The 23,694-nt window shown below is 44.4% G+C and overlaps 1 protein-coding gene across 1 annotated transcript; it reads right to left on the minus strand.

Annotated features, from left to right (window-relative positions):
- Positions 1-1,876: 1,876 nt before the first annotated feature.
- On the minus strand, positions 1,877-18,014 carry LOC122935793 (actin-like protein 6A). The gene is made up of 14 exons (XM_044291681.1): positions 17,865-18,014; positions 13,326-13,402; positions 12,875-13,049; positions 12,013-12,113; positions 11,838-11,935; positions 10,895-10,989; positions 9,187-9,293; positions 9,017-9,106; positions 8,867-8,928; positions 8,664-8,778; positions 7,388-7,468; positions 6,775-6,870; positions 4,373-4,459; positions 1,877-2,388 (listed from the first exon to the last, which is right to left on the minus strand). The coding sequence occupies exons 1-14, from the start codon at positions 17,887-17,889 to the stop codon at positions 2,308-2,310; spliced, it is 1,290 nt and encodes a 429-aa protein (XP_044147616.1). The 5' UTR covers positions 17,890-18,014; the 3' UTR covers positions 1,877-2,307.
- Positions 18,015-23,694: the final 5,680 nt, after the last annotated feature.

Genomic DNA, 23,694 nt, shown 5'->3' on the forward strand with positions numbered 1-23,694 from the left:
CGAGATCGACTCCACTTATGTCCTCTGCCCAGCTTTGGACCAAACCACAGGAGGGCAGAGGAGGAGGACACAAATCCCCAGGTTTTTTTTAAAAATAAAAAGTTCTTCACCTCCACCAGGAGGGCTCTCTATGAGTTGCCCCCGTAGGGACAGGAAACACTGAGGGTGAGAGTGGGTGGTGGCCTTTTAAACTCGGTGTGTTCCTGCCCCTACAAAGGTCAAGGGTCAATCTCTCATAGTAGAGTCGTCATGGTGGACGAAATGGAAAGGGAGGATAATATATCCTTTCTTGATGAGCCCGAGACCAGATGCTCTTCTAATTGATATAGCCATAGGGATAGTGTCCTGCTGCAATACTAGGCCTCAACATGGCTGTACAGAACTCCCATGATCTTTTCAGGATAGATTAGCATTTTTTCCATCCATGGGATCTCGTAGCAAACCCATGTCTTTAAAGGATAGCGATGATTTTTTAGACATTCTGGCCACAGGGGCATCCACTCTTGAGGTTTTGTCCTACTGAGTAGAATCTTCATCATTAAAGGGACACTTCCTCTTAAAAATGTTGGAAGTACCAGATCTTTTCCATTTGTACTCTATCAGTCTTTTTGTGTTACTATTTTATCTGTACACAGCTACTTTTTATATAAGATGCCGCCAGTAATTTCCTGCATATGGCACATTTTTAGTCTTCTGTGAAAGGTCCTCTACTTTTAATGGTATTCTTGCCCTAAAATATAAATAGTGACTTTTTCGCCAGAAAACAAAGTTAGAGAATCTCTACCAGGAAATCAGTGAACACACAAACCATTTTAAGGTGCAAACCCCACCCAATAGTGTGCTTGATCAAGGAGGAGGCTTACCAGCCTGAGGACCCTAGGAGGATCAGCAGGCTTGCCGATAGCATCACTATCTGTAGAGAGACTATGAAATTGGGGTCATTCTAAATAAAAGTGGTACAATACCGACTATAAATGAATTAATGGAAGCTCTTAGCGCACATATTTGCTCAAACATGTGCCGGGCCCATCTACCAGGCGTCAAGGTGGCTTCTGCAGAGGGGTCCCTAACACTAAATATACTGCCTCTCTTTAGACTTACTTAAGCCTACAATATTCAGGGAAGTGTAGGAACCAGCTACATACGTACTCTGCTCAGAAGTCCCAGGTAGATGGGCGTGTTCAGTCTAAAAGAGGCGCTACCCTCAATATATACTACAAGAGAATTTAGACTAGAACCTTTCTGTAGCAATAAACAATTGCAGCAATAAACCACAGCCACACGAATGTCAGCCAAACCAACTGTGCACGTAGGCGTCAGGAGAGACATATGTACGGCTCAAGTGTATCGAATGTGGATTTTAGTTATTCTATGATGTCTGCCAGATAAAATCAAGGCCAATTGGTTAGTAGATTAGTGTACAGCAAAAGTATAGATCAAGCGTCCACTGTATTCAGAATAGATTTGCTGGAGGGCATGACACAGTACACAGAATTCTACTGAATGCTATATAACAGGGTCACTAATAGGTTATTCAACCTCTGGGTGCACTCTCTCATATCTGGGATGTCAGCACTCCCCTCTAATGATTAAACTTCCCTACTAACTGTCCACACAAAACACACACTCAAGAGACCAGAAGAGGAGGCTGCGGTGAAGACCGTCAAAAACAGGACCGAGCAAAGGTGCTGTTGGAACGATGGCTTCTCTACCACTTCTAGACTCCAAAAAGGGGCTGTAAGGCTAGGTCAGATCACGGAGGACCTGGTGCCTCTCGTATCTCTGTACTGTGCTGCTGAATGGAGTCTTTGGTTGTCTGAGAAGCCATATTTTGGAAGGTATTGCAATATGAAAACAAGAGACATAAGTTGTGTGTTTAGGCAGTAACTTTAATACTGAACCATTCATTAGTTTGCTCAAAAAAACAAAAAAAAACTAAATATATAAAAAAAAAACTAAAAAAAACATAAAAAAAACTGTGGCACGTTTTTCTTAAATATGTTACAAAAAAGGAGCAGTTTCTAACAAATCTCATGTGTTGATCCTGATGTTCGTCCTGTACATCACACTGCCGGAAACTGCAATTACGAAGGAGTCTCTGTGAAAAGGGAAGCTCCATGGGTTATAAAACGGGAGGTTATTGCTTGGAAACAGATGCATTGGATGCAAATGCTCGCTACCCAGATTTCTATTGAGGAGTCAAAAAATCTACAGGAGGCTGATAACTAGAAAAGAAGTCCGTTGGTTTCCTGAGTGCGCTAAAGCTATTTCAGAAAAGGGCACAAGACACGGCAGTGGTCTGAGACACTAGGGGCATTTTCTTTCCACGCACTGTTTCCCTCCTTCTTCATATTCCTGTTTAGAAATCCACATCTGCTGGAATGTCCCCTGCAAGAAAGACAATTTGGAGTGAGACGGTGCATCCCTGTGACATTTACAGCATTTTGTGTATCCCATGCCTCTAATTCATTAAGAATTTGCCATTGGCCTGAGTATTCCATGTTTGGTCCTAGGTAAGAATTTTAATGCATAAGCTGCTAGAAGCAAACAGACTAATGTTCTCTTCAACAAATACTTCTCAAGTGGCAGACCCAATGTTCATCATTCATAGCTTTCAGGAATGTCAGCCTGGGAGATATGCATGCGTGGTAAGGTGGCACAGTGGTCTGGCATGACTTCTATGGTGATCGGGCAGAGCACTCATATAGTCAATAGTGTAGCTATCATCTCTGATAAAGGCCTGAGAGGCTAGCCTCACTCACAGGATGACGAAACCTGAGGCTTGGAAGTGAGAAGCCCATTCAACACCAGGCATTAAAGATGACCCATCAGCTCTCCTGACATGCCTGTTTCAGTAAATACTTAAATTCACCATGAGGTAACAATTCTGGAGCGTCTTTCCTCATAATGCTGCTTTGTTCCTGTTATTCCTCCTAAATATTTATTAGTACTCCAAAATTGTTACTATGCCCCTTGTCAAAGTAGTGTGCTCCTACACAGTCTGAACGGTGTCAGGGTATATGCGGACACCTCCCAACCGATAACACCCAGTTGCCAATTTAGTCATTAACTTCTGGTAGGATTAACAGAAGAACAACACAGTTCTTTATTACAAAGAAAATATCACATGAGCTCATAGTTTTCTTAGGGCTATTCCAGACAAGCTCCAGCTGATCGGCGGGGGTCCCAGGTGTCGGACCCCCGCCGTTCAGATGCCGATGATCTATCCAGAGGATAGTTTAAACAAACTGCAGAACCCCTTTAATCCAAGTGCTGTCCTTTCTACCCTCAGACAGCACCAGGATGCGGATATTCATCTGTCTTAATAAATCTTTAACTACCACAGTCCATCAGGTATGTTGGCATTCAGCAATTCATTACCCTAGACCAGCAGTTGTATTACCATTAACACTCTGCAAGACGCCAAAGATAAAATGTATTTCTTCATTGAACAAGGTACATCATAATAGGGCTGCAACGAGTACTCGATTAAATAGAGTAATACGTCACAAAAAAATCCTTGATGCTAATTTTTTGCATTGAGGATTCATTTGTGTCACGTGACCACGAAGCGGGAGTGAATTGCTTGCTATTACTCCAGCTGGCCCGCAATACGCTCAGAATACTCACCTTTCCAGCAGGGGGCCTCCGGACACTCCACAGCACGTCCATGGTCCCACGCTGCACTGACCTCCTGACGTACGCATGCCGTGACCTGACGAGCTGTGTGACGTCAGGTCTAGAGCAGCGCGGAACGATGGAGTTGTCGGCGCCCCTGCTGGAAACGTAAGCTGGTGACACCAAAGGGGTGGGGGCGCGACTAAGGCCGGGCGCCTAAAGTGCACAGTGTCATAGCAAGCACGGGTGTCCAGAGGAGGGCAGGCTGGGCTTTCACGTGCGTCCGTGGTTTAACTGAAGTGGGGCCCGGACATAGGGGAGAGATGGCACAAGGGGAGGAGAGACGATGGCACTGGGGAGGGGGAACTGATGCACTTGGGCAGGAATGATGGCAGGGGGTCTGATGAGTTTTTATTAGAGTACTCGATTAATTGTAAAAATAAAATTCGATTGCTAAAATAATAGTTAGCTGCAGCCCTACATCATAAATCCTCCTCTTTTGGCGACATTCACTGAGCAAGTTTCAAATATACATTTTCTCTGTTCTTTGCCAGGGAAAAGCAACCTCTGGCACTCCAGCTATTGTGAGACTACAACTCCCTGCATGCTCCACTGCCTTCTTTGGGAGTCCCAAGAACAGCCTAGCAAGTTTGCATACTGGGAGTTGTAGTTTCACCACAGCTAAAGTGCCGGAGGTTGCCGAGATCTGTTCTATCCAGAGTTTTCATAAACTATATAACTACTGTTCACTTACCAGAGAGGCGAGGATAGACCCTCCAATCCAGGAACTAAACCTTCGCTCCACTGTTGTGTTATTGGCAATCAACTTTAATCTCATGCTCTGAAGAGGAAAAATTAGATTATTGAGATAGATAATGCTGAAAAATGGAACTGCAATGCTTTACCTTTAACAGCAGTGAAATAAAGAAACAACTAGGGCTCATGAACACGACCAAGGACAGAACATGTCCTATTCTTGTCTGGTTTGTGGACAAGGATAGGACATTTCTACTGATGTGAAAAAGAAAATGGCAGCATGCACACAGACGGGGTTTGTGTTCTGCTGATCTGCAATGGAGGTTAATGTGACCCGACATCACTCAGCCTCCTCCATTCAAACTCACTGCAACTGGCCTAAACTCCTAACAGGGCAGGCGCGGTGTATCTGAAAGGAGGAGACATCCCTGGTCACATGACTCTCCATCAGCAGCCATTTTACAGACTGACCTCTGTAGACAGCACAAAAGACTCGGTAAACAAGGGGGAATAACTTATGAAATATAGAAAAGGCTATGTCAGCGAGTACCATATAGTCAACTTACAAACACATTGATCAATATTAACCAAGAAGAAGCCAATACCTTAAAGTCTATATTACAAAGTCGGAACCATGCATGCTGCCAGGGTGGATAAAAATCAATGATAAAAAAAATAAATAAATAAAAATCCAATTTTTTAAATTTAAAATCGGATTTTTTTTTATTTAAATCGGATTTTTTTAATTAAAATCGGATTTTTTTTTATTTAAAATCGGATTTTTTTATTTAAAATCGGATTTTTTTTATTTAAAATCGGATTTTTTTTTATTTAAAATGCTTTTTGAGGAAAATATATTACCATCCAAAGGTATTTCATTATGAAATAAAGATTACTTTTAATTATGTAGAATAAGGCTGTATATGTTTAATTTTTTGTTAAATTCCATTAATCCATTCACAATGTCATGCTCTTCCAGAGGTCTTTGTAAGATTACTGGGTAGTTTCTCTGCCTACAAGATATTATCACAGATGCTTGGTTTAATTTTGGAGTTCTCAAAACTGAATTTATAACATGAAGAGTTGAGAAAAAGATCTTAATCCTAACTTCTACAAACCTATAAGTACAGAATCAACCCCTTCACTGCTAAGTTTAAAGTTCAGTGAATAGAATATAAAGAATATTTTCCAGATTATGAACAAAGAAGAAGATGAAGATGACGAGTGAGCTACAGAGGACATTATTAAGCTTTTCTTGTGTAGGCTGGGCTGACAGTCTAAGTTTCTTAAAATATATATATTTTCTTTAGCCAAATTAGTTAACAAACAAGGATGTTTAGGCAAATAACATGCTGTAATGTTATTGTTTCAGTTGAATAAATCCTATTTAAATTGTTATTATTAAGGTAATGATTATTTTTCTCCTTCCTAAGTACAACAGAAAAATTGTCCAAATATGAATCTTTATGTAAAAAACTATGATTTAAATCAAGCCTTACTGACTAGCTAAATTGTGATTTAAATCAAATCCACCCTGCATGCTGCCATTTCATTAACTGTAAAACCCATAACGGCGCTGGCCTATAAAGAAGGCCCCCGCTCACGAGTGACTGCTGTTTTTATGCAGCAGACACCCGTGGCTAATGTCAGTGACTAGGTAAAAAAAATTGTCAAAATGTCAAAAGTCAAAATGGTCAATTCACCGCTTTTGGTCGCTTCTCCTCCCACAAAAATTAAATAAAAAGTGATCAAAAAGTCGTACACACCCCAAAATGGCATCAGTGAAAAGAACAGATCGCTCTGCAAAAAATGAGCCCTCACACAGTTCCAGACATAACTAAAAATAAATTATAGGGGGTCAGAATATGGCGAAGAAAGTTATGGCCCCAGAAAGGCAGGGAGGAAAAAACAAACAAAAACGATAAAACCTCCAGGGCTGAAAGGGTTAAGAACCCCTCGAAAGAGTCTACATTTCAGGGTACTTTCACACTAGCGTTTTTCTTTTCCGGCATAGAGTTCCGTCCTAGCGGCTTAATACCGGAAAATAACTGCTCAGCCATATGCCTATGCATTCTGAATGGAGAGTAATCCGTTAAGGATGCATCAGTTCAGTCTTTTTGACTGTTCAGGATGGAGATAAAACCGCAGAATGCTACAGTTTTATCTCTGGCCCAAAAAACTCAACACTTTATTTGTAAGACGGATCGGGATCCTGATCAGTCTTACAAATGCCATCAGTTGGCATACGTTTTGACGGATCCGGCAGGCAGTTCCGGTGACGGAACCGCTTGCTGGATCACTCTGCCACAAGTGTAAAAGTACCCTTAGAAAGGTTTTCTTCCACAAAACTGTGAGAACGATCAGAATCGCTAATGGCACTGAAGGACATGAGACACGTACCGGTGGAGTCTTCTGTGAGAGTTCTCGCGTCAGCCTATCTGTAAAGCCTTGTACCAAGGTATTACCTCCAGCAACAATCACACTGCCATATAATCCCTGTGAGGAGATGAAATAAGTCACAAGGAGGACGACAACCAAACCAGGTCTGGTAAGCCACGGGCCCTGTATTGTGCGAGCTTTCAACAGACAGTGGAACAGTAATCCACATTAAACTGATCTTAAAGATCGATCCCATTAGCGTCAATATCAATCTATGTAGCTTTATACAGAATAAAAACAAACAGGTGCATATTAACCAGCTAGAAATTCTATATTTTAGAGGGGCAAAGGTTTCAAAGTAATATCAGGAAGCATTACTTTACTGAGAGAGAAGTGGATGCATGGAATAGCCTTCCTGCAGAACTGGTAGCGGCAAATACAGTGGAGGAGTTTAAGCATGCATGGGATAGGCATAAGGCCATCCTTCATATAAGATAGGGCCAGGGGCTATCCATAGTATTTAGTATATTGGGCAGACTAGATGGGCCAAATAATTCTTATCTGCCGACACATTCTATGTTTCTATGTGGAGTCGTTAGCATTAGCTTTATTAATAAGCCACTTCTATACTTACCGGCCTAATATCAATATCACACATTCCAACACTTGTAGTCACAACATGGCTGACACCAAGCATAGTATTACCAGACAAACCCTGGGGACAAAAACATCTCTTTAGAATAAGTCACATGAGTAAGCGATATTCATAGAGTTCAATGCAGAAATCAAATTATTTGAACCATTTAAGGAGGACATGTGGCTTATCATTCCTGCTAGAAGATTATGAATAAAGGTACTGGGTGTTACCAGTTTTTTTGGGGGGGGGGGGGGGGGGGGCTCTTTACAGTCTGACACTGGCAGCACTGATTGGACAGTGTCAGACTGCGCAGGGACACACCCAGTGAACCTTTATTAATAAACTTCTAGTAGGGATAATAGAGGAATTGCACAACATACAGATAAAAGAAAAGATGCTCCAGCTGAAACAGCTGATCGGCAGGGGTCTCAAGTGTAGGGACCCTCACCGATCAGATACTGATGATCTATATAGAGGATATGTCACGAGTATTAACATTTCAGAAAACACTTTTAAAAGGAGTCTTCCAGACAAAAAAGTCCTGTATGTGCAGTATAATGTCAGTATATATTTTCCAAACATGCTAAACATAATGGGGCAGATTTAGGAGTAACGAAGACAGTGTAAGCGTAGTATAGACAGTCTGGACTGTGGCAGATGCTGGATAATAAATCTGGCACATCTTTAGACTGTCTAGTAAAAAGTGCCAATTATTGGCATATTAAGGCCAGGCCCTCTTTCCTATGAAGACACTCCCTTGTCCGCTAAACCAGAAGGAGGGCGAAAAAGTGCCTAAAATGGTTTATAAAATGTGGTGGTACAAGCCGTTGTTTTGGAGCAAACTGGGCCAACATTATGGTGACTTTCCAATCGTAAGGCTCCATTCACACGTCCTTAGTGTGTTTTGTGGATCCGCGGATCCGGAAAACACGGACAGCTGCAATGTGCGTTCCGCATTTTGCGGACCGCACATTGCCGGCACTAATAGGATATGCCTATTCTTGTCTGCAATTGCGGACAAGAATAGGACATTTTCTATTTTTTTTTCGGGAACGGAATTGCGGACATGGAAGTGCGGGTCCGCAATTCCGTATCTGGGCAGCAATTCCGTTCCGCAAAAAGCGGAATGAAATTGCGGACGTGTGAATAAACCCTAAATCTGCCCCAATGTGTACTCAATATATTTAAACACATGCACCGATTTGCTGGCAGTAGCTGCAGTCATTTGAACTGAATAATTGACACCAGAGACGTAGCAGGTTACAAAACTGACCTTAACATTTGAAGGATCAAACAATCCTTCTGGAATTTTAAGACGTTCAGCTCCAAAATCACAGTTATAACCGTTTGGAAACTCATAGTGGACAGTAGGCATCTGGGCGGCCACCCTGCAGAAATGGGACCCAACAGCATTCAGAAGGACTTTCAACATTACTATGTAAACCTCTCTGAAGTGAAGACGCTACATAAACTTACTGTTCATCGTAGGTAGAGTCTGACACTTGGAGAACAGATGCTTGGAAATCCTGTATTACAGACTGAAAAAAAAAGAAGATAAAAAGGAAGGATCAATACCAGTTACTTAAGACAAAAAGAGAAGATCCCAAGACGTAACCTTGTACTTACACTGCACATATAATTGTGCCAAGAACGAGTGACCTGAGGTAGCTTCTCTTTTCTCTTCCAATTAGCTGGGGCGCCCTCCCGTACCGCTTCCTAAAACAGCCCAAAAACAGGCTCTGACCATCCAGCATCTTCTGCTACTTTACACCTTTATGTATGTATTCAACACTTACCTTTGAAGCAATCATATATGGAGGGATCAAGTCCACGCCCATCTCTTGAAATAACTCTCTACACTGCATAGTAATGAAATCTCCAGCCAGAGGAGATTTTACAATGCCTACAAAAAAGAGGAAGAGAAGTATTGAAATGCCCAAATTGGACAACCCATGTCAAGTGTTCACAACTTGTCCTGTAGATACTAGGGCAGATTTACTCATCAACCCTAGACCCCTGTAAACATTAGTGAGGCGTCATCCGAACCTGCCGAGAATGGTGGGTTCAGCCGACACTGTAATGTGTGAGGGGAGCTCCCGACGATGGATCGGACCCCCGATCCTTTTGTTCTCCCAGGAGATAAGCTGCAGACAGAAGTGTCTGGCAGCCGCTTTCTCCCCGCTCATACAATCGGCCACGGTGAATGTGCATGAAGGATTCGGGAGAGATGGCTACTGAATGGGAATGGCTGCCCTTAGCCCACGTAGTGTAAAAATGAACCAGATTTATTACAGTCGCTCATGCTGTATGACAGATTTTGTGCCTCTTAAAAAGGTGTTGTCCAGGACATGAATATTGCTGACCTATCCTCAGCACAGGTTATCAATATCAGATGGGGGGGGTCAGACACCCACCAATCAGCTGTTAGGAGGGGACGCAGTACACGGGTGAGTGTTCTGGCCTCTTCCTCAGTCTGTGATGTCACATGGTCTTTGTGCAGCTCAGTCCTATTCAAGTCAATGGGACTAAGCAGCAACGCCAAGCATAGCCACCATACAACGTACAGCTTTGTGCTTGGTATACGAAGAAGAGGTTACAGCACTTGCCTGAGCTGATGGGTGGGGGTGCCGGGTGTCAGACCCCTTATCCTGAAGATAGGTCATCAATATTTAAGCCCTGGAAAACACCTTCAAGAGACACTTTTGTCTAAACTTTATACCCGCTATTAACCAGCTTACAATAAAAATAGGCACACATTGTCTCATTTAGGGTCTATTCACACGTCTGCAAGTGTTTTGTGGTCCTTAAATTGTGGATCCGCAAAACAAGGACACCGCCTATGCGCGTTTCCCATTATACAGACCGCACATGGCTAGCCCTGTGATAGAAATGCCTATTGTCTGTGGCTGCAGACAAGAATAGGACATGATCTATCTTTTTTTTTTTTGCGGGACCGCAGAACGGAACCACGGATGTGGACAGCACGTGGTGTGCTGTCCGCATCTTTTGCGGCCCCATTGAAATGAATTGCAGAACGGGTACCGACCCATTCATACAGACGTGTGAATGGACCCTTAAAACCATGACGCTTACCTGCAAAAACTCACGTCCTTTTCCACATCCTTATAAGCAAGGAGCCAAGTGTCCACAAGACGTTATAAATGTGGTACAAGGCATGTATGGCAGTTTTTTCACCAACATTCTGGTGCACATAGCTTTGTAAATCCCCCCTACCGTTTCAAACAATTTGATCCTAAGGGAGAATAAATGAGACAAACCCCAAAAACAGACCATGCAGAAGACACAGCATGTGAACAGCATTTTATTACAATTACTGGAAAAGGGCGGCTGATGCAGGGATTTTTTTGCTGGCTGCTCCTCTCGGTTTAGGACTAGACAACATAATGCTGGTGTAGTGCTCCAGTGTTACATGCATCATTATAATACAGTCTACTGTATTCACTACTGGAGGAAAGCACTTTAGCATCGCTGAGATTGGTTTACCTTGTTGAAGTACATATCCATCATGTACTGGAATGGCTGTAGTGTGTGTGGAACCACTATCCAAAATCAGACCCGTAGATCGACCATTGGCAAAGCTAATTCAAAGAGTGAAGGAATCATTTTTTTTTCATATAGAGAGAGGCTTAGAGGGTGCTTCCTGTGTTAGATTAGCAAAGCCTAATCGCTACATAAATGAAGAGCTATAAAACAATCTAATATACATAAAGCTGTTTTTTAGATTTCAACATACTGAAGGCTTAACCTCAGGCTAGGCTTGTAATATCAGATTGGTGGGGCGTGACTCTACATTGGCAGCAAAGTGTGCATGGGTAGCCTTGAAAAGGGCTTTAAATATGAGCCTGAGATGCTGTACATAATGTGCATCTGGCTGAAATAAATGAACATTAAAGTTACAAATATGGAGCACCGTCTTCTACTGGAGTACTGCTGTATAAGACCTGCACTTAGAGAAGACACTGGCTGTTGCTCCTTGGCCCCATGGCGGTGTGTATGTGGGAAAAGAAAAAGGAATTTTGTAATGTCATTTACCAGTCCTGAGCACTGCACAAATCCCAGTCCTCTGCCATATCCATGATAGACATGGGCAATTCCTAATATCCCTACAACTACACTATAAAATGTATGGAGGGATATGGTCTGAAATGAAAGACACCTGTAAACTTAAATTCAGAAAACCACATTACTTATACTGGAAATTCATTACTAATTCCAAGGGGTTTGAAGCCATATATCTATAGAAGGGGTTATAGCCATAAACCATGAGTATACCATCATATACCATTGCATATTACATCAGAATAGAAATATCATACAAGGATTTATACCTATTAGGAGCCTCTCCTGGGAATGGCTTACACATACTGATGCAATATACAAACGTGTGGATGTGGCCCATCTCAGAGACCTACTATTAAAAGGATACGCTGTGAGAACTGCAGTTTTGCAGAGGAAAAATGCTGGAATATTATAATGCTCAAACATCAGTTCTGTCAGTTTCTCTCGCTTGGCCCTTGTATTCCACTAAAAAGGAAAGGGAAAAAACAATAATAAGCCATAAGCCATAATCACGATGGACATTCCGTTTTCCCTCTACTCACAGCAGCCTCGGACATGAGAACCGGATGTAAACTAGCTTCTGACTTAATGTGCATTTTGTAGGTATGGTCCAAAATGGCTTGGAAGCTGTCCCAATCTTCAACTGGTAAAAATAAGCAAAAATTACATTACCAACTGGAACTGGCTTTAGAGTTAGAGGCACATTAGTAAAACTGTTTAAAGGGGTTTTTCAGAGCTGAACCCAGACATACCCATATTTTCACCCCCAGCTCTGATGAGCGTGCTTAAGCGCTGCCCTAGCCGTTTTACTGGCTAGGGCAGCGCTAAAGCCCGCCCATCAGTGCCGGTGACGTTACCGGGCTTCCTGGCAGCCCCACGGAGAGCCCGGTACGTCACCGGAACTCCTAAAAATGCCATTGCCCTGCGAGATCTAGCGCAGGGCAAAGGAGAGCTTCGGAGCATGGACTGCTCCGATGATCAAGTCAGGGGGGCTGCCTGGGTGAAAATGGAGGCATGTCCGGGTTCAGCTCTGAAGCGAAGTGCCCTCCACATAAAATAGGTGCTACTAATTGCTCAATCATACGGCCGTATTGTACCTCACATTCACTCTCCCCCATAGAGATATTAATGACCTGGTCTAAGGATGGGTCATCAATACTGATATTACTGAAAACCCCTTTCCCATAGTCCTGAATGACTGGTACCCCCTAGGCATTAAATAACACGGTAACAGGGTACATTATGGTCCAGCTTTTTTTTATTTTCAAATTACCTGAAAAGTTTTTCAATTTTGATTATATCTTATAACCATCTGGGAACACAGCGCCCCTGACCCCCCAGGACATGAGAAAATAAAGTCTGACAGTTGTCTATTGGCAGTGGGAACCAGTGAAGAGAACTTACTCATTCCGTTTTTGAGGGGTGAGAAGGCCTCCATGTTTTCCCGTGGTACCCTGAGTGAGTTGGTATCTATGTAGTATGTTGGCCCTCTTGCTTTGTTTGGATCGCCATCTGTCTCCATGGGTGTGCTCCCATCTTCCCTGTCCAGTACTACACCAATCGTTGTAGGAAAGTCTACCTGGATACGTAAGAATAAAGCGATTAAAGAACACAGAAAACTACTTATTTTTTTATGAATTAGGAAAAAAAAAGGTCTGGCCCTCCTGACCAGACCTTCAAAAGGGAATCCTGCTTCTTTGATCCCTGAGGCTGGTTCCTGGCTCCTTTGCTCCCCATCCTTGGATGTGGATGTTGTCAGTGGGGACTAGAGCGAGGTAGCCATGCTTCTGCAGCCAATCACAGCGGTGACCTCCCCCCCAACCCCCAGCATCATGGGACCACTTTAATTGCTCACCTTAGGACAGTCCTCTCCTGCATAGCCAGCACGTACGGAAAAGGAGCCAATATCGAAGACCAAAGCTCCAACCTCATCTACAAGGAAAAAACAATACTCTGAAGTATTACAAGATGCTGATCACGAATGTAACGGTCTCCTCATTTCTAAAAGTTCCAACATATATGACAATATTACAATTCTTTTAACCTGCTCTCAGCCCTACACTTGTACCTAGACTCATATTAGGAAGCGGAGAGAACGGCACACCTCTGTGGTGAAGGTGGTGCTCAGTGCTATGCCAAGTGCATGCAAGTAGAAGAGTAAACCACGCCACTCAAGTCGCTGTTTCGTTAAATGATTATTTTTAAAAAGTTCTTGATTTTTTTTTACTTTTTTTATCAATCCAGAAAATAATATTTAGCCACTGGCCAACGTTTTGGTCCATAATAGATCTTGATCACAGCCTTAGTCATAGTGCTAGGACAGTGATGGGCAAACTGTGGCACTCGAGCTGTTATAAAACTACAAATCCCATCATGCCCTGCTGTAGGCTGATAGCTGTAGGCATACTGGGAGTTGTAGTTTTACAACAGCTGGAGAGCTGCAGTTTGCCCATCCCTGTGCTAGGAGGTTAGTCAGGATGGCGTCATACATTTCAGATCTTTCTGAATGAGCCCTTACAGAAAGGCAGGAGGTTCAGAAGCAGTTCAGCTAGCTCTGAGACCCCCCACCTACTCTCAGCTGTCTTCTGTTACCAGGGAGGGATCTTGCAACTTAGGTGGAAGTGAGACCCCTAGTGGCTAGGACTTTACAGCTTTGTTTTCAGGTGGATGCAGGCAGTGAATCAGAAATGTGCTAGTTACACCATTCTCTATGTAATGTCTCCATCTCCAGCCATATCTCCCCTTGTATCCAGGCTAGAGGGGGCCCAACAGTGTGCTAGAGTCTCCTTTAATTTTTACAGTTCTCCCAATAAACTCCCGCTTTTGCTCTAATATTGTAATCACGTCGTAGTTTTATTCCGGCCCACTCTCGGCATGTTTGCGCCGCCGGAACTCCAGCCTGCCCCCATTATAGTCAATGGGCCCAGAGCGGACCTCCGGCGGCACGCATGCACTAGATGCAGCACGGATCCGGCAGGCTGTTCACCCGCCGGAGAAGGCTGTCGCTAGTGTGAAAGCAGCCTAACATCTCATCATTACAGTCACACACACAAAGTTCCATTCAATCCCAACAACAACTCCTTCCCGGTGCCTTTTTTCCCCAAATTGAGAGTACTTGTGCTCCTCTCTTCCTCCTTCATACAATTCTTTTCATTGGTGGTAAAAAATGACAAGCATTCTTTATTTTTATAATAGGGCCCGCACCTACCTGCCATTGATGGCATATCCCCATTTCTTGTGCTCTGGTCCCAAGCATCCATCCATGGTCTCCACTGAATAAGGGCTCATGCACACAAACGTTTTTTTGCGTTCCGTATACGGGCCATATTTTGATTCCGTATACAGAACCATTTATTTCAATTGGTCCGCAAAAGATGCGGACCGCAAAAAGCGGCGCGGTCGTGTGCCTGAGCTTAGCACAGGAAGCTAGAGTGCGTACTGCTATGTGTATTGCCAGCCAATAGAGACCACTGATGTACTAATAATATATTAGCAACTGGCTTAGGGCTCATGCACACGACCGTGCCATTTTTTGCAGTCCTTAAGTTGCGGATCAGCAAAAAACTGATGCAGCAGAACGGACAAGAATAGGACAGGGCTCATAATTTTTGCGGGGCCACAGAATGGAGCAATGGATGCGGACAGCACACAGAATGTAGTCTGCATCTTTTGCGGACCCATTGAAATGAATGGTTCCGTATACAGAATCAAAATACGGCACGTATGGGGAACGCAAAAAACTTGTGTGTGCATTAGCCCTTATAGTTCTGTTTTCAGCACATTCATGAACATCAGAAAGTGGACAGCCCCTTTAAGGGTTCATATACATGGCCAGTTTTGTGCAGAGCCATAACAGGGCTGTCACAGAAGCATGCGTCCTTTACTGTACCTGTGTAAGAAGCCCAGAGTGCGAGGGTCTCAGAAGTGGTCTTCTCTCCAGAAAATACTGCTCTCACAAGAAGCCGATTTCCCCAGACTGAATACTAGGGATCCGCAAATCGACTTCCGATGCTTCGCTCATCCCTACATGGCTGTTTTAGTACATAATTGTATTCCACATGCACTGACAAGCATCTTATCGGATAACACTATGTTGTGCTATTCCTCGGTTATTCCTACTGTAAATGTATGAATAAAGGACTAACTGGGCCTTACCATTCCCACTGTCAAAACAAAAGGGCAGTGTCCTTGCATAGTCCTGGTACAGTGCCAGACTGTAAAGGCACCCCTTCCCGAGCTGGTAACACCCAGTTATCCATTTATTCATAAACTACTAGTAGGAATAACAGAAGGATGACACAACAGAGAGTCATAAGAATTTTACTTTCATATGGAATACAGTTATTGACTAAACCAGTCATGTCCGGAGATGGGAAAGGTCCCCTTCAACAGGGTAATAGATTGGGCTGCAAGAGGGTTCAGGGTAGGCAGGGCGTGTGGCATAGGTGGAGATCACTGGTCCGAGCGCGGCCACATATAATGCACTCAACAGCGAGAATTCCCCTCAGTTCTACCATCACCGTATGAGATACCAGGATCCTCAGCAGACTTCTTGAAGAACTTGTGCATCCTCCTTGAGAATATAAGAAGGTGTTCTCATATATCTGAGATGGATGGATGCAGGTATCTCCTGACTGCCACCAGCCGTGGACTCCAAGCCTGTTACCTGTGCGTTGTATTCAGAGCTCCTGCACAGGGGTTAAAAGATGGATGTAGGCGGCCGGATGGAGCAACATTTGTTCCCAATGATCAGCCAGTGGAAACCTGCCGTAGGTCTGATCACCGTTAAAGGGGTCCTCAGGATAGGACATCAATATCTAATTGTTGGGGTCCAACACCCGCCACCCTGCCCGTCAGTTGTTTGAACTGGAGGCGGCGCATTATAACGAGCGTCGTCTCCCTTGCAGTGTAATAACAAGCACTCACTCCATTCAAGTGACTGGTAATTACACTGCGCTTCTGAGACAACGCCTAGTGTAATCAGCGCTTGTACCAAATACCGCCTCCTCTGCGGACCCCCGCCGATCTCATACTGATGACCTATCCTGAGGCTGGGTCATCACTATTACTGCCTGCACAACTCCTTTAAATGATGCTTGAAGAGTAACTACATTTTTCTACAACTTTCTCTAATGCTATTCAATAGATATATGTTTTTTGCTTTACTGTTTTAGTAACTTAATAGGCACCTGAGGTCCTCGGGGCCCATGGCCTTTCGGTCTGCACTCAGAACCAAACCCTGACCTGATCACATCCAGCTGAGGCAGGTTCACAGCCGCCTTCTAAGGAGCCATGAAGCTGTGTCCGCTGGATATGGTAGTCAGCCTCTGAGTGTAAACAAGGATGGCTCAACTCACTGACAGCAAGCAGATCCTGATATCTGTGAGCACCTGAAAGACAAATCAAATGATGGCAGCCATACTTGGGGGACAGCTGTCATAAGGAGGTGACCCCAGCACATAACATACCAGTGAGGGCAGTTGTTAGGCAGTGCGTCCATAGCAATTGGCTTGTAAAGCAACACAGCCCTGTGGTGACCGCAGGTAGGAGAGCAGACTGGCAGAATCCCCATCTGACTGCTGAGGGTGCCCTGAATACTATAAATACAAATTTTAAATTGCACGGCGGCACTGAGTAACCAGTGTGTCCTACCGGTACCCAGGGAAGGTCGTCGGATGCTTCACCATACGATATTGCAGTAGTAATTCATCCTGTATGGATATGCGGATGAATCTCAGGGAAGATACAGGTTCCGGACGGGGTCGTCCTTATAAGGACGAGTGCCCCGTGGTCAGGCTGCTACCATACTTATAGTTACAGGGCATACTGGCTAGACAGTTATAGGGATCCTTTTAGGGACCCTGCACACGTGTGTTTTGACTGCCAGCCGTATACTATCTTCCCTGAGATTCATCCGCATATCCATACAGGATGAATTACTACTGCAATATCGTATGGCGAAGCATCTGACGACCTTCCCTGGGTACCGGTAGGACACACTGGTTGCTCAGTGCCGCCGTGCACTTTAAAATTTGTATTTATATTATTCTGGGATGACCATGGTCCACACGTTTCAGTGGTCTTTAATTGTTATCTCATTTCGCACAGTCCATTTAGGATTTTATTGGCATATGAAATTAAATGTTATGTTTTAGGATTATCCTTTCTGATTTTTGCATTTATTCCATGTAATCCAGAGTGCAGATACATCATAGATCTGACCTCTTTATTCCTCCTGAATACTAACAATACTACACTGAACCCTCCTCTGCCGCTTTGGGAGTCACGCCCTCGTTCACACCAGGCGTTTCCGTATACAGAAGCGTGTCGTTTAGTTAGTAGAAGGGTTACAGTAAATATGTCTTCCTGCGCTGAATGTGCACGTGTGTCATACCTCCACCGTACACTCCTCCGCTCATCTCCAGCTTTGCACAATCACACCGCGGTACCGCGTCACGACAACAGAAAACGGATGAAACACGCTAGGCGCCAACAATGGAACACTCTCGCCGCACGTTAATTACGTCAAACCAATGGCATTGCAGCCCCGCCCATTCCTCTCACTGCGCCTGTGCGGACGCTTGGAAACTACAACGGAAGTGACCTCCATATTGGTACTCACGGCGATTCCTTTATGGCTGAGAAAGAGGTCGGGATTACCGATGGTAAACTGCGGACAGGAGGTGTACTAAGATGGCTGAGCACACATTTCCGTTTCGAGATGAAGAAGACAGCGCAGTAATGAAGAAGACAGCGCAGTTAGATTGCAGATGCAGTCCCATGTTCTGTAGCGAGCAATGTCCTCAGAGAAAGCCTTTTTCACACCTTTATGCGAACGTATGGAAAATAAGTACAACCTCCCCAGCCCCCAAAAAATGGAATTTGAGCAATTTATATTTATCCCTTTATATTTTCTACGTTATCATACTGTCCCAACTTTCAGGGCACAACAGCTCCCTGGTTGTTATAAAAAATGGTCTCCCAATGCAGCAATTGTGATAAAATGTGGTAAAATTATTTATTTTAAAGGGATTCTGTCAGCCAGTTTGAGCCTATAGAGCTGGGGACATGTGCCGTTAGCAGGTCCACCATATCCAGTCCCCATAGCTGTGAGTGCTTTTATATATATGTATATGCAAATGAGGCAAGTAAGGAGCCCAAGGGGCTAACAACGTTTCAGGAGCCCAGCACTGCCCGCATCCTCAGAATCTGCTCCTTGATTGTTTGTCCCCTGAGGCTCATGCCAGCACAGGGACGGAACACCATTCCGGCACTCACATGCGGCATACTTGCGCAGGCGCTAGATTACAGCGCTTCAACTCTGTGACATCAGGGGAGCAAGGAGGAGATTTGGAGGATGCGGGCAGTGCTGGGCTCCTGAAACGTTGGTAACAGCCCCTTGGGCTCCTTACTAGCCTTATTTACATATATATATATATATATATATATATATATAAAAAATCGTTTTTTTGACTGAATAACGCTACTTTCACACTTGCGGCAGAGGATTCCGGCAGGCAGATCCAGCAAACTGATGGCACCGGATCCGTTTTTTTTTTTCATTTTCAAAGGTCTACGCTCTAATACACTATAATGTATATTAATGCCGGATCCGGCAAGTGATCAGTATTTTTGGCAGGAGAGAAAACTGCAGCATGCTGCAGTATTTTCTCCGGCCAAAAAACGTAAGAGGGACTGAACTGATGTATCCTGAACGGAATGCTCTCCATTCAGAATGCATTAGGATAAAAGTTTTTTTCCGGTATAGAGCCCCTAGGATGGAACTCAACACCGGAAAAGAAAAATGCTAGTGTGAAAGTACCCTTAAAGCACTCAGAGCTATGGGAAATGTATATTGTGGACGTGCTAGTGGCGATCTAGCAGCACATGTCCACTCTTTAGGCTCAAACTAGCTGACAGAATCCCTTTAACCCCCGCCGCCTCCAGTGCTGCCGCTTCGATGCTCCTCGCCCCTTATCAATGATGTCATCTTCTTAGCGGTAGTGGTGACATGCCATATACTCCAGACACCACCGCACCCAATCACTGTCCTCCACAGTGACCACTGAAGATTATCTGCTGGGATGGTCCCGTCATCATGGCTTGAGCTGTAAAAAACAAAGCCTAGAGGGGAGAATCGGAGCAATGGCAGGGGATGTAATAGGTGAGTACGGTATACAGCTGCAGTTGTCAGTGACAGCTGGACTGCTCAAAAGGAAAGGACGGTTTATTACTGTCCTTGCCTTCCCAATAACTGGGACGGATATGTCAGCCCCAGTTACAGCGAGAATAAAAATAATAATAATGTAACGTTAAAGGGGTTGTCTCACTTCTGCAAATCACAGTTATCATGTAGAGAAAGCCACTTAGGGTACTTTCACACTAGCGTTTTACTTTTTTGGCACTGAGTTCCGTCCTAGGGGCTCAATACCGGAAAAGAACTGATCAGTTTTATCCTAATGCATTCTGATTGGAGAGCAATCCGTTCAGGATGCATCAGTTCAGTCCCTCTTACGTTTTTTTGCCGGAGAAAGCTGCGGTTTTCTCTCCGGCCCAAAATCCTGATCACTTGCCGGATCCGGCATTAATATACATTGAAGTGTATTAGTGCGCAGACCTTTAAAAAGGCAATGCATTTGTCAGACGGATCCGGATTCGTCTCACAAAAGCATCCGTTTGAGTCCGGATCTGGCCGGCGACGGAACTGCCTGCCGGAATCCTCTGCTGCAAGTGTGAAAGTAGCCTAGGTAATGTATTGTGACTGTCCATATGGCGTCCTTTGCTGGCTGGATTCATTTTTCCATCACATTATACACTGCTCATATCCAGTGGTTAAGGCCACTGCTGCAGCACAGATACAAGGAGGCCCTGGATGGGAGCTGCTGCGCGTGCTTGTCTATGTGCTCGGCCACGGTCTCAGCCACCAGAGAAGCAGGGTGGTCGTAACCCCTGGATACAAGCAAGGTATAATGTGATGGAAAAATGAATTCAGGCAGCATAGGAAGCAATATGGATAATCACAATACATTAGTAAGTGCCTTGTATTAACTTTCTCTATATGATAAATGCCATTTGCTGAAGTGAGACAACCCCTTCAAAATGTCCACAAAGGTTTTGTATGACCTTATTGGGGGCACAATGTGTGGGAAAAAACACTACTAGACCATGCCACTGCTTTCATCCCCCTGTAACAGAAATGGGACACAATTTAAAAAAGTTATTTAGTTACACTTTGTGCTATTAAAAAAAAAAAAAAGCGAAAAAAGGGCTTTTCCCCCAGTTTTTTAAATTTTCTCCAGGTATAAAAGAAACATTAAAATAAAAAATACATTAAAAATAAAGCCCTACCTGTCAGAAAAAAGGGTGAGCCCAAATATTGGAATACTCAAATGGAAAAAATGTAGTACAGAGGAGAGAGCTCCCCCGGTCTTTGTCAGCTCTATTTGGAGGGAGGGAGACATTTGTCTCTTCACTGCCTGGAGAAGAGGAAACCCTGCAGATGCTCAGTACCTGAGGCAGAGGCTCCAACCCTGAGTCTGTGGGAGGGGAGACACAGGGCAGACAGCTCAGCCAGCAGATCAGCAGTGCAGGGCCCAGGGGGCATAGTTTGTCACTCCAACTAGCACAGCCCGCAGTGAGGTTCCATGCATAGAGGCAGGACTGCTCCCTCCTGCACCCTTAAGTTTGTGCACAGAATGTCATCAGAGCAGGGAAAGAAGCTGACATCACAGGTCATATGACGCTCAGATAACTAGGAGAATAGGGCCTCTGCAGATGAAGCGAGTGAACTGAAAACCCTTTTACATTTGCTTAGTTAGAAACATGCAGAGAACTAAAAATGAACTTGGACAACCCCTTTAACCACCTCCCGACCGCCTAACGCGCCGATGCGTCCGGGAGGTGGTTGATTTACTCCTCCTGGACGCATCGGCGCGTCATCTTGCGATACCGAGATTTCCTGTGAACGCGCGCACGCAGGCGCGCGCGCTCACAGGAACAAAAGGTAAGCGAGTGGATCTCCAGCCTGCCAGTGGCGATCGCTCGCTGGCAGGCTGGAGATGAGATTTTTTTTAACCCCTAACAGGTATATTAGACACTGTTTTGATAACAGCGTCTAATATACCTACTACCTGTGTCCTCTGGTGGTCCCTTTTGTTAGGATCGACCACCAGAGGACACAGGTAGGTCAGTAAAGTCGCACCAAACACCACACTACACTACACCTCCCCCCCGTCACTTATTAACCCCTTATAAACCCCTGATCACCCCATATAAACTCCCTGATCACCCCCCTGTCATTGATCACCCCCCTGTCAGGCTCCGTTCAGACGTCCGTATGATTTTTACGGATCCACAGATACATGGATCGGATCCGCAAAACACATACGGACGTCTGAATGGAGCCTTACAGGGGGGTGATCAATGAAGGCGGGTGATCACCCATATAGATTCCATGATCACCCCCTGTCATTGATCACCCCCCTGTCATTGATCACCCCCCTGTAAGGCTCCATTCAGACGTCCGTATGATTTTTACGGATACATGGATCGGATCCGCAAAACACATGCGGACGTCTGAATGGAGCCTTACAGGGGGGTGATCAATGACAGGCGGGTGATCACCCATATAGATTCCCTGATCACCCCCTGTCATTGATCACCCCCCCTGTAAGGCTCCATTCAGACGTCCGCATGTGTTTTGCGGATCCGATCCATGGATCCGTAAAAATCATACGGACGTCTGAATGGAGCCTTACCAGGGGGGTGATCAATGACAGGGGGTGATCACCCATATACACTCCCTGATCACCCCCTGTCATTGATCACCCCCCTGTAAGGCTCCATTCAGACGTCCGCATGTGTTTTGCGGATCCGATCCATGTATCCATGGATCCGTAAAAATCATACGGACGTCTGAATGGAGCCTTACCAGGGGGGTGATCAATGACAAGGGGTGATCACCCATATACACTCCCTGATCACCCCCTGTCATTGATCACCCCCCTGTAAGGCTCCATTCAGACATCCGCATGTGTTTTGCGGATCCGATCCATGTATCCATGGATTCGTAAAAATCATACGGACGTCTGAATGGAGCCTTACCAGGGGGGTGATCAATGACAGGGGGGTGATCAGGGAGTCTATATGGGTGATCACCCCCCTGTCATTGATCACCCCCCTGTCATTGATCACCCCCCTTTAAGGCTCCATTCAGACATTTTTTTGGCCCAAGTTAGCGGAAATATATATTTTTTTTGTTTGTTTTTTCTTACAAAGTCTCATATTCCACTAACTTGTGTCAAAAAATAAAATCTCACATGAACTCACCATACCCCTCACGGAATCCAAATGCGTAAACATTTTTAGACATTTATATTCCAGACTTCTTCTCACGCTTTAGGGCCCCTAAAAAGCCAGGGCAGTATAAATACCCCACATGTGACCCCATTTCGGAAAGAAGACACCCCAAGGTATTCCGTGAGGGGCATATTGAGTCCATGAAAGATTGAAATTTTTGTCCTAAGTTAGCGGAAAGTGAGACTTTGTGAGAAGAAAACAAAAAAAAAATCAATTTCCGCTAACTTATGCAAAAAAAATTAAAAAATTCTATGAACTCGCCAGGCCCCTCATTGAATACCTCGGGGTGTCTTCTTTCCAAAGTGGGGTCACATGTGGGGTATTTATACTGCCCTGGCTTTTTAGGGGCCCGAAAGTGTGAGAAGAAGTCTGGAATCCAAATGTCTAAAAATGCCCTCCTAAAAGGAATTTGGGCACCTTTGCGCATCTAGACTGCAAAAAAGTGTCACACATCTGGTATCGCCGTACTCAGGAGAAGTTGGGGAATGTGTTTTGGGGTGTCATTTTACATATACCCATGCTGGGTGAGAGAAATATCTTGGTCAAATGCCAACTTTGTATAAAAAAAATGGGAAAAGTTGTCTTTTGCCAAGATATTTCTCTCACCCAGCATGGGTATATGTAAAATGACACCCCAAAACACATTCCCCAACTTCTCCTGAGTAGGGCGATAACAGATGTGTGACACTTTTTTGCAGCCAAGGTGGGCAAAGGGGCACACATTCCAAAGTGCACCTTTCGGATTTCACAGGCCATTTTTTACACATTTTGATTGCAAGGTACTTCTCACACATATGGGCCCCTAAATTGCCAGGGCAGTATAACTACGCCACAAGTGACCCCATTTTGGAAAGAAGACACCCCAA

Source organism: Bufo gargarizans, chromosome 4, assembly GCF_014858855.1.
Source record: "Bufo gargarizans isolate SCDJY-AF-19 chromosome 4, ASM1485885v1, whole genome shotgun sequence".
In the NCBI taxonomy this organism is placed as follows: Eukaryota; Metazoa; Chordata; class Amphibia; order Anura; family Bufonidae; genus Bufo; species Bufo gargarizans.